Source organism: Neophocaena asiaeorientalis, unplaced genomic scaffold (assembly GCF_003031525.2).
Source record: "Neophocaena asiaeorientalis asiaeorientalis breed wild unplaced genomic scaffold, Neophocaena_asiaeorientalis_V1.1 scaffold476, whole genome shotgun sequence".
NCBI classification, from domain to species: domain Eukaryota; kingdom Metazoa; phylum Chordata; class Mammalia; order Artiodactyla; family Phocoenidae; genus Neophocaena; species Neophocaena asiaeorientalis.
The window spans coordinates 8,308,749-8,320,560 of record NW_020172178.1 but is presented as its reverse complement, the minus strand read 5'-3'; the positions used below and the strand labels follow the sequence as shown (position 1 = coordinate 8,320,560).

General features: G+C 56.7%; 1 protein-coding gene across 1 annotated transcript in view; it reads right to left on the bottom strand.

Annotated features, from left to right (window-relative positions):
• Positions 1 to 631: 631 nt before the first annotated feature.
• TECPR2 (tectonin beta-propeller repeat containing 2) overlaps positions 632 to 11,812 on the bottom strand; it is a 106,037-nt gene continuing 94,856 nt past the window's right edge. Inside the window, exons 18-20 of the mRNA XM_024759434.1 lie at positions 5,202 to 5,343; positions 4,691 to 4,840; positions 632 to 4,370 (exon numbers count right to left, since the gene is read on the bottom strand). Of these exons, the coding sequence (XP_024615202.1) occupies positions 4,219 to 4,370; positions 4,691 to 4,840; positions 5,202 to 5,343 (444 nt within the window). The 3' untranslated portion in view covers positions 632 to 4,218. The remainder of the gene's footprint in view (positions 4,371 to 4,690; positions 4,841 to 5,201; positions 5,344 to 11,812) is intronic.

Below are 11,812 nucleotides of genomic sequence, written 5' to 3'. Positions count from 1 at the left end.
ACCGGGGCACGAACCCCCGTCCCCTGCATCGGCAGGCGGACTCTCAACCCCTGTGCCCCCAGGGAAGCCCCTCAGTGATTTTTTTTTTTTTTTAAGCCACACCGTGCGGCTTGCGGGATCTTAGTTCCCCGCCCAGGGACTGAATCCGGGGCCCAGGCAGCGAAAGCGAGGAGTCCTAACCGCTGGACCGCCAGGGAATTCCCACATCTTCAGTGACTTTTATAAAGAATTTCTGCTGATAGAATGCATGCTCATGGTAGAACGCTCGGATTGTGCAGAGAAATCCAGGGCAGGATGTGCCAGGGGCCTCTCCATGCAGCTCCCAGGTAAAGAGGCTGCCCGCCTGCCTGGCGGCATCCCACCACCCAGACAACCACTGCTACTAGCATTTGGTGTATTTTCTTCTGTTTTTCTCTATGCACATATATACATACGTTCAAATTTTTTTCTATGCATACTTTTTCACATGACATCAGATCAAATCTAGTATTTAAAAACTTACTGTAGAGTAAGCATTTCCGTATACTGTAAAACATTGTGTAAATACGATTTTTGAGAAGTCTTTGGTGTTTTACTTTGTGGTATTTGATTCAGCTAGCGCTGATACGATAGAGTTGATGTTAGAGAGAACTGAGTCTTTAAAATGTGAATTTTATTTATTTTTGGAATAAATAACACATTTACATGGCTCAAATTCAAGATACAAAAAGGTACACACTACAGGTGACCACCGTGACCAGCTGCTTGTGTAGTGTCTTTCTGCCCCTCCTCTGCGCCCTGGAATTATGAAAAAGATTTCAAACCCACCATAAGTTAGAAGAGTACAACGTGTCCACTGGCATTATCTACCTCTCCCTGTATGTATGATCTCCTACAAACTCACGTGGTCATTATCACGCCCAAGAGACTTAACGTTGCTATGATGAAACTGCATGACAGACTGCTCAGAACGTACATCCCCCGGGAAGACACGTGCTTTCTAACATCTGCATATTGTTTCATGAGAGGAATGCTCCCGAATGTCAGTTGTTTTTAGTGTTTCACAATTACAAACGATGCTGCGCTGTACGTTTAACCCTGGCTTAGGATTTGTTCTTGAGGACAGGCTTCCAGAAGGAGTAGTTCTGGGACTTGAGGGTTTTAAGGCTGCTGCTGGACCCAGTGGCTTTCCCAGAAGGGCCGTGCCAACGGGGGCTCCCCGCTTGCTCCATGTGCACGCCTGCCCTGGGTGTGCACTAAGCAGTGCCCTTTCATCTCCTTTGTCCATACGTGTGTCTTCGGTGTTCCTCCGACTTGTTGCAACTATTTCCCTTTCTAGTTTTATGCGGGGTTTTTAATTCACAGCATCTTTATATTTTGAAGAAATTAAATCTATGTAGTATTTTCCTCTGACTTTTCCCACTACTTTTGAGTTTAGAACGTGCTTGCCATCCAGAAATCAGATAGTTTTTTGCCCCCTAGTTTTAAGACTCTTTAATCCACTTAACGTTTGTCTGAATGGTTAAGTAGCGGGCCGCATGTGAAGTCACTGTCCCGTCCTCTCACCTGCGTGCCGCCTTCACCTTGTTAACTCCCCGTGGACCTCGCTGGGCTGCCCAACGTCACTGGCCCTTCCATCCACATCCCACTTCATTTGCTGGCCCCTGTCATCTCTCCTGGCAATCCTCATCTGTTTCTTCTTCTCGAGACAGTGAGGTGGCGTCAGACAGCGCAGGTCTGGAGTCCCACCGAGCTGGGCTCCAATCCCAGCGCTCCTTGTGCTGACTTAAGCAAGTTACTTCGCCTCTCTGAGTCTCACTGGGGCTAATGGTATTGACCTCTCAGGGCCCTGCTGAGGACGTGAAGCTGCACACGTGAGACCCTCACAGCATATCTGGCACAGTCAAGGGCGGGGGGGAGTTTGTGGGTATGAACATTATTTTATGGATTCTTCCCTGCCTACCCCCAACAAAGAAAATCCCAGTGGGAATTTTGACAAATTGAGTGAAAGCCATAAATGTATTTGGAAAGGACTGGTGTCTTTCTTTGCACAATGGCTGTGGTCTTCCATCAGGAATGTCAACTGCCTTCCCAATCCGGGCTCCCTTGGAAGTCTTCAGTAGAGCTTGGCCAGCTCTCGACCGAGTCTGACATTTCTTGTTCAGGCTGTTTCCCGGCACGTGATGCATCCCGCTGCTGTCGTGAACGGGATCTTTTTTCCATGTGCTGGTTTCCACTAGGGCACTTCTGGTGTCTGGTTTTGTGTCCTGGATGAAGACTCAGGCCCAGGGTCTCGAGCCCCCAGAGCCTGCCCACAGCGGCCCTGTGCTCTGCCTCACGGTATGGTGTCCTCCCCGGGGCCACCTCTGCAGTGGCACTCCCCCAGGACAGCCCCCGGGCAAGATGGTCACGAAATGACGTCTGCCCACACCCTCCTGGCCGTGGGGCTGGGCTGGCAACACCAGCAGCAGATTCTTCGCAGCACCAGTGGGAACAGCCTTCCTGAGTGCCCACTCAGGGCACCTTCTCACCACTCAGACATCAGACTCGACTAGGCTCGGAAAAGTCTAGTTTATTGCACTGGCTCAAAGCACGACTTAAAAACAAAAAAAAAAAAAAAAGAAAACTGTACAAAGCACTGAGGCTACAAGTAGTTTAAAAGTATCAAACTAACTAGACTGGGTTAATTGCACTAAAGTCCCGTGGGTTCAGGAGAGCTCTGCCATCTGAGGAGCCCGGCAAAAGGCACAACATATGCAGAAGAGGAGCCTCAGCCGCCTGTGCTCCCTCTGCTGTCACCAGACTTCTGAAAAAACGCATTCTATAAAAGTGAAGTAGTAAGTAAGGTCTGCGATTTCAGCATCTTGTCCGCATTTAGACCTGGAAAACCTCCATCCTCACGGCTAGCTGGGTCCTGTCAGAGAACAAATCTTATCGCTCTTCACCTGTGGCCTGGGGGCTCCCGGACACACCTGCTTAGTAGAAAACAGGCATTGAGTAGCTGGGCCCCGGGCCAAGGGCAGGCTAAAAAAAGCAGCCAGGCTGCAGTCCTTCCACGGGGCTGCCTCCAAGAGGGAGGGGTGGTGGGCTCAGGGCGGATGCCTGGCCGGGCTGCAGAGTCCTACAGCTCAGATGCCAGCGACAAGGGTAGGCACTGCAGGCCGAGCCCATGGACTGAAGTCTGACGTGGCCACAGCAGGCCCCAGTTTCAACCTCGCCGGGCACCCACCCAGGTGCCCGCTGACAATGTCTGGCTGCCCCTCGCGGCCAGCAGGCAGGTCCCGTGGCTGCCCCACACATCGAGGACACGCAGGGCAGTGTCCGTCCTCTGGAGCTGCGGCTAAGAACAGTGCAGGCTCAGGATAAACCAGGGGAAGGAATCAGGCCCTCCCCCGGTTTCAGAAAGTACAGTTCTCGTCTCAATTTGTAAGATCTGGTTTCAAGTGAGGTATCTCAAGTAGGTTTGTAATACAACAAACAAAAAAGGCAAGAATTAGTAGATTCGTCCTCTGAAGGTGCTTCTGGTTTTCGCGACGTCACCAGCAGCAGGGCTGAGTGTCACCCTAAGACATTCCTGTGTCACTAACATGGCTACGGTTCCCACGTCCCACCACACCTGCCTCGGATGCACACGCACACTTCCGTATTCCGGGTCACCCCTGGGCCTTTACTGTTCTGCTGGAGGCGAGCCCGGCCCCCTGGGAGCGGGCAGGGAGGGTGTGTGTGGCGTGTGCATGTCGCTATGCGTGTGTCCTCGTCCTGGCACAGCTGGCTTCCCATCTGGTGTGGCCAGCAGGGAATGGGCGCTGGGACCTGCGTCTCAGAGAGGAGGTGGGGGGACCCTGTGGTGGAGACGAAGCCATCCCAGGAACACATTCGGCGGATGGATGGCACTGACCTTGGGCTCCACGGGCCCGGGAGCGGTCAGTGATGGGAAGGTGACCACAGCAGACGGCGGTAACCACAGTGCATGCAACTGAAGCAGCCACCGTCCCACTCGGGGACGGCCTCAGCGGGAGTTCAGAGGCACTGCTGCTACAGCAACGGCTCCAGACCTCTCGGCCAAGGCTGTGGGTTTTGGAATGAGATGGAAACAAATACGGAGGAAAGCAAGAGCGGAGCGTCCCACCTGGCTAGACGTGCCTGACAAGAGAGGGCGAGGCACATCCAAGGGCAAGTGACTCAAAGCCGCCCGTGTCCGCCACACGGGTCTCGGTGGCCTCCCCGCCGAGAGCTCCTTCAGATGACCTCCCACTCGTCGTCCAGGTCCTCGGGGTGGGGGGCGGTGGCCTGGCTGCTCGGGGTGCCGTGGGAGTGGCTGAAAGTCCTAGTCAGCCGCTGCAGGAGGGAGCCGGCGGGGCCCACTGCCCACAGCTCGTCTGACGAGGTCACTGCAGGGACAAGAGCCAGCCGCACGCCCGTTACTCCCCAGCCCGGCTCCACGTCTGCACATGCGCTGCCTAGCGGTGGGGCCCCGGGCACCCCCCGACCGGCACCTCGGCTTCCCCGGCCTTCAAGGGGGCAGCCCGGCGCCCCGTCCTCTTCCCACGAGACCCTGGCAGAGTCCGGGTGCTGCGTGGCCCCCGGCAGGTGTGACCCTGGGATGGGTTCCCGTGTGGGTGAACCAGCCCCGTGGGAGCAGCACCGCCCCAGCCCCCCGCCAGAGCCCCACCGACGCCATCCACGGGAGCCCCGGCGCCCCGGCACCTGCCTGTGAAACACGTCACGTGCCCGGGAATCTTCTTCCAGTAGTCTCCGGCAGGGTTTCTGTCGGTGACGCCGTACCGTCGGGCGAGATCCCCGTTGGGGCAGCGGGCCCACACGGTCCTGGCACTCAGGGCCAGCTGGCAGGCCTGCAACCCTGCAGGCAAACGGAGCATCTGTCTGCCCTCAGCCCCGGCCGCGGAAGGGACGGACCGACCCTCCCCGCAAGCCTGCTCTCCCCCTGGCTGGGCACCGAGTGGGAGCCCAGGGAAAGGACGCCCTGTCTGCAGGGCCGGCAAGGCTGCAAGAGCCCAAGACCCGAGGACCAGAGCCCGGGCGGTCCGGAAACGGTCATCCGACAAGGAACCCCAAGGACACGGGGCTGGCGCTCTGCTTGCGGGGTGCCCACACTGGGGAACACTGAGGCAGACGCTTGCTGTCTCCTGCCTCAGCAGAGCCTCGGCAGCAAAGCAGGCCCCAGCGTGGCCGCAGTGGCCACGCCCACCCAGCGCCTCTACCTGGCACGTGCTCCCAGTCGGTCCCCACCGGCATCTCCTCGGTGATCCCAACTCGGACGTGCACGTTCCACCTGCTGTCCAGGGCCCACAGCATCTGGTCGCTGGGGCTGGAGTGGACGCTGACCAGGGCGACCCCGGCGGGCTGGAAGCAGGAAGGGCCTTTCCTCAGGGAAGGAGGTGGGCGCACATGATTGGGGAGGGCAGTTCCCGCACCGCCCAGGGCAGCCCGGCGCGGCAGGAGCGGCGGGCAAGGGGGTGGGGGGACCAGGCCTGTCCCCAGAGCGCAGCCTCACAGGGATAGAAACGCCCCGAAGACCCAGTCTGAGGGACCTCCCACCAAGCAGGGAGCCCCAACTCTTCAGTGCTGCATGTCCTGGGGAACAAAGATGGGCAGGGCGGTGTCCGTCCTCTGGAGACAGGACAGGAGAAGGAAAGGACATGGGGAGACCTGCGGGATGCCGGGCCAGGAGGGGCGGGCTGCGTTAACGGGCAGCGACAGACGGCAGGTGCCACGGGGGAAGGGGAGGTGGCCAGGGGCCTGGCCTGAGGGTCCTCACAAGCCCCTGTTCACAGCTTCATGCTCGGAGAGAAGGCAAACGTGACCCGGTGTTGGCAGTGGGTGACTCTGGGCGGACCTGAGGCTATGGGAGTTACTGAAATCTGCAAGTTTTCCGTTGATCTGAAGTTTTTCAAAATGAAAAGTTAAATTTTGTAAGTTATAAAGGTAAAAGACACCAAAAAATGCAGTTGCCATTGAGAGCGTTGGGACAGAGGGTCTGTGGGGAGAAGGTGTGTGGACCGGCCCGGGAGCTCGATCAAGGGTGGCTGGGCAGCCTGGGGAGGGGTCGAGGTGGGTGTCTGTGGACATGGGTCTCCCCACTCATGCCCCCGAGCCCCCCTCTTCTGCTCTGCTTGGCATACAGACAGGGCCAGGCCGAGAGCCAGGCCGACTGCGCACAGCTGCCACGAGCTTCGCAGGAAACAGGAACCGGCAGGCGAGGCGGCCAGTGAGCCCACTCGGCCTCGCGTGCGGGGATGGGTGCCCTAGGCCCGGCACCACCCCCCCTACACCGCTCCAGAGAGGATGAGGGGCTGCGGGGAGCGGATGGACGGCCCTGCGATCGATCGGCACTCCACGCTGGGCACAGACGCGGCTGACACGCCCTGTGTGCCTGTGGGAGATGCGATCAGAACTCATGGGCGCTCTGAGCTGAGGAGCATGCTAAATGCTTTTCAGGCAAGAACATAGGTACTGAAGCGCTCTCTGCTTTCCCATGGCTGGTGCGGCTGTGACTTCCGCTCTACGGAGACGGGGGTCTGTGCCCCTCCCCTGGAATCCGGCCTCTCACTTCTTTGACCAAAACAACATGGCGGAAGCATCCCGCTGGCAGGGCCGAGCCTGGTCTCGAGAAGCAGGCAGCGTCACCTTCTCCTCTCAGAGCTCAGCCGGCATGGAGAAGTCTGCGGTGCGGAGGCCCCGCGGAGGGGAGAGGGGTGTGCGAGGCCCAGAGGCCCGGCCGTGGTGAAGCAGGGAGGAGCCGTCCATGCTGGACTCCGCCCGCATCCCAGCCCCAGAGTCCTGAGAGGTATGAGTAGCAAAGCGCTGCTCGAAGCCACGAAGTTTCCGGGCAGTGGTGCAGTGGGAAGACAGAGAAGACACTGTGATGCGGAGGCAGGGAAGAGCCGGCGGGCGGGGAGAAGCCCTCGGAGGAAGAGGAGGGTCGGGAGGAGAACCGCCACTGGGCGGCCAGGGCGGGTCGGTGCCCCTTCTCTCTCCTCTCCCTCCTTGGGCGCCCGTCATCTCCTGGACAGCTCTGAACCTGGACCCCCTCGGCCCCCCGGCCCCACTGCCCGGTTTGGGCACGGTCCTGCCTGCCACCCGCCAGTCACCAGGCTGCCCAGACACTGTGGGACCCCTCCTGCCTGCCCGCCTGCCTCGCTGCCACGTCTCCCGACTGCCCAGAGTACAGCGGGAACTCCTCGGCGTGACGCCCCTGCCTCCTCGGGGCCTCGGCCGGCCTACCCTCCCCCCCCACGCCCTCGTGCACAGGGCAGGCTGCAACCCACCCTGCACAACCCCACACAGCTCCTGGCCGGGGGAGCTACACCTGCCCGGGCTGAGGGGGGCATGGACACGAGGCTCCCTGCTTCCCTCTGAGATGGTGCCTGAGCCCAGCCCTTCACTTGTTCTCATCCAATAAAAAGATAGCTTTTTACTGAAGGGTCACACACCTTTAAAAAACAACACAAACCCTAAGTGTACAGCTAGGCGGGCTTTCAGGGCATGAGCGGCAGCCGCTGCCCCCCACTCCCAGGGGAGGCAGCGTGAGGGGCAAGGACATAAGCCAGTTCTCAAAGGACAGGAGAGCATTAGCAGCTGGAATACAAGCAGGGACGCTGCTGACTGCACATTACGAGGATGAGCAAGGCACCCGTATGGACACATCCTACGAGGGGTGTCATTCTGCACCATTTCCCAGGCTGGGTTCTGCGGAACCCCCGCAGCTCTCGGATCGGCTGCTTCCTGGACACACACCTTCCCGTGAAGCCACGCGGTCATTTGCTCAGCAAACGCTGAGTACCTCAGATGCTGGGTGCCGGGGAAACCTCCCCTGAAGACAAACCACGCGCCTCTGTCCTCACAGAGCCTCCATTTCACTGGGGGTGGGCCAGGCAAACACACCAGGGCTGCGTCATGTAACGGGGAGAGAGGGGCCAGGGGAACACCACGGCAATGGGGTGGGGGTGGGGGTCCTTGACCCTGCCGCCCCAGCAGGGGCACGCCAGCCTGGAGGCCGGTGAGTGAGGAGGGGGAGGCGAGAAGGCAGCAGATTCCGTGCTAAGGGAGGTGTGGAGAGAGGAGTGATGTGAGCGGACACCGCTGCTGCGAGGACCGCCCTCAGGGAAGCTGGAAGGAGCAGAGTCCCGTGTTGGAAGCCGGTGGAATAATCCAGGCGAGAGACAGCTCGGCTGGGGGCGCTGGGCAGGACCCAGGAGACGCTGTCCCCACTCTGATTCTCAGCACGGGCTGCTCACGCCAACCACCCTGAGGGCCCAGGCCTCGGTATTTGAGATGCCCCACTGGTCACTCTGGCGTCCAGTGGTGGTGGGCAGGTGGGGGCGGGGCTCTTTGAAAACACTTTAACTAATAGGATAATAAAGAAGCAGCGGGAAGGGCTGGGCAGTGGTAGCAAGTGTTACTCAGAGGTCAGGAGCCCATTAGCAGCCCTTGGAAGCCTGCAGAGGGGCGGTGGAGGGCACAGCCGGGGCCGTTGAACCAGACTGCAAAGGGTTAAGAGAAGAGGCCACCGGGCAGAACAAGGCTGCTGGGGCCCTACCTGAACAAGTCAGCTCATGGGAGAGCGAGGGACGCAGGGAGGCGGGCTGTTAAGGTTCCAGGAGGGGAGGAGGGGCCGGTGAAGTCCTGGGGTCGCTGGGGGTGGGAGGTGGGGAGAGGAGCAGAGGACTTCTTCCTCAGAGAAGGTCTTGTCCCGGGAGGGGAGAGGCGGCACAGAAGAGTTGTCAGGCGCCCCCGCCAGCCCCACACGCTGCCACCATCCTCTGGGACACTGGGTCCCAGCCCTGGCGATGTTCTGTGTCTTTTCCAGGTGTCTCAGTCACCTGTGTGTCCTGAAGGACAGTCAAACAACAGGTCCCAAGGAGTGTTTGTCTGATAAAGTGGAGAGGAAGGAGGTTCTGGAAACTCACTGACTGGTGCTTCCCCGCCAGCCAGCCAGCCAGCCACTCAGCCATCATCTACCTACCTGTCACTGCTCACCCCGCCTACCCATCACCGCACCCGCCCATTCGTGCCTCCACCGACCTCCCACCAACCCCAACCACCCAGCAGGTGTTTGGCTGAGCACCTGCCCCGTGCCAGGCACTGTGCTGGGTGCTGGGGATCAATCTTCTTGACTCCTGGATTTTCAAGTCTGGTGAGAGACACGTTGTTAATCAAACAGTCACAAGAGGACGTGTAAGGCTGCCACAGGTAAGGGGAGCTACAGCGGTGAAGAACGTGGTGCTCTGAGAGCACGTACCTGGGGTCAGACAGGCGGTCAGGCAGAGCTGCCCTAGGAGCTGTCGGCGAGGTGAGACTGAAGGATGATCAGGAAGGAACCAGGAGAAAAGGGCAGGGAGGCGTGTGCCGGGGGCAAGAGCGTATGCACAGGAGGGAGCGCGGCCTGGAGGGCCGAGTCTGGAGCGGGCAGGGCAGGGCCGGGCACCACCTGCAAGGTCCCAGCAAGGTCTGCTGGGCCCCAGGGCTCTGAGATCAGAGGTGCTCAGACAGAGAGAGGTTTGGAAATGTATCCGAGGTCTGATGGCAAGAAACAAGACGCAATGAACAAGAGGACCTCCCAGCCGAATCGAGGACTCAGTGCAGGTCAGACAGGCACACCACCCTGGCCTCTGGGAGAAAAGGCAGTATGGAAAAGACAGGGAGATTCCATAAATGTCACCCCGAGAGCTCCTGAACTCGGCCCAAGAAATGCTGCTTCACAAAAGTCAACTGGAACACCTTCCAATGACCTTATTCCCAGAGGTCAAGCAAGGCCAAAATGCCAAGAGGGGGCTGAACAGGAAGTAGCTGTGAAGACTGCTCCTGCCCACGAACTGGCCATTTTCAAACTAGGAAACTCGCTCTTGCTGAACCCCAGACCCCCTCCCTAGGGAAGGTGGGTAAGGCCAGAGTGGTTCTCAAACGCTGGAGTCCCTGGGACTCGTGGGGGCCCTTGTTAAACTGGCACATTCCTGGGCTTGGGGCCAGACCTTCCACATCAGACTTCGGGGCTGGAGCCCAGAAGTGACTAAACAAGCCCTCCTTCTGTGCGCTACCTTCTGTAAGACGGTGCTCTACACTGTGAAGTAGACAAGGCAATACTACCCAAAGCGATCTACAGATTTCAATGAAATCCCTACCAAAATCCCAGTTGGTATTCTTACAGAAATGGAAGAGCTGATCCTAAACTTCGTATGGAATTACAAGGGACCCCGAACAGCCAAAACAATCCTGAAATAAAAAACACAGTTGGAAGACTGTTCTGATTTCAGAACTATTATAAAGCTACAGTAATCAAACAGTGTGATGCTGACATAAAGATAGACATATAAATCAGTGGAACAGAATTGAGAGTTCAGAAAGAAATCTATACAGCCAAGTAATTTTAGACAAGGTTGCCAAGATCATTCAATGAGAAAAGAGTAGTCTTCAACAAATGGTGCTAGGAAAACTGGACAGCACACACATAAGGGAATGAGGCTGGACCCTTAACTCACATGGTATATAAAATTAACTTGAAATGGATCAAAAATAAATATAAGGGCTTCCCTGGTGGCACGGTGGTTAAGAATCTGCCTGCCAACGCAGGGGACATGGGTTCAAGCCCTGGTCCGGGAAGATCCACATGCCGCAGAGCAACTAAGCCCACGAGCCACGACTACTGAGCCTGCGCTCTAGAGACCACAAGCCACAACTACTGAGCCCACATGCCACAACTACTGAAGCCCAAGTGCCTAGAGCCCATGCTCTGCAACAAGAGAAGCCACCACAATGAGAAGCCCGCGCACCGCAACAAAGAATAGCTCCCACTCGCCACAACTAGAGAAAGCCCACGCGCAGCAACGAAAAACAAAAACACAGCCAATAAATAAATAAATAAATAATAAATAAATGTAAGAGCTAAATCTGGCAATGGTTTCTTAGATATGGCACCAATAACAAAAAAGATAAATTGGACCTCATCAAAATTAAAAACTTTTGTACATCAAAGGACACCATAAAGAAAGTGAAAAAACCCATAGAATAGGAGAAAATATCTCCAAATCATATATCTGATAAAGGTCTAGTATCCAGAATTAAAAACTCTTTAAAAATCCAACAACAGGGCTTCCCTGGTGGCGCAGTGGTTGAGAGTCTGCCTGCCGATGCAGGGGACACGGGTTTGCGCCCCGGTCCTGGAAGATCCCACATGCCGCAGAGTGGCTGGGCCCGTGAGCCATGGCCGCTGAGCCTGCGTGTCCAGAGCCTGTGCTCTGCAACGGGAGAGGCCACAGCAGTGAGAGGCCCGCGTACCGCAAAAAAAAAAAAAAAAAAAAAAAAAAAATCCAACAACAAAAATAAAATAAAATCCAATAACAAAAGGACAACTGAACTTTAAAAAGGTCAAAGGACTTGAATGGACATTTCTCTGAAGACGTACACATGGCCAACAAACAGATGGAAAGATGTTCAACGTCATTAGTCATTAGGGAAATATAAATGAAAACCACAGCGAGGCATCATTTCACACCCACTAGGATGGCTAAAAAAAGAAAATGGAAAACAAGTATTGGTAAGGATATGGAGAAACAGGAATTCTCATATATGCTGCTGGGGATGTCAAATGGTGCAGCTGCTGTGGAAAACAGTGCGGCAGTTCCTCCAAGGTTAAACACAGAATTACCATACGACCCAGAAATTCCACTCCTAGATATATACCTAAGGAATTGGAACAGATGTTCAAACAGAAGCTACACGAATGTTCATGACAACACTCTTAACAACAGCCAAAAAGTGGGAACAACCCACGTGTCCACCAACTGATGAGTGGGTAAACAAAATGTGGTCTATC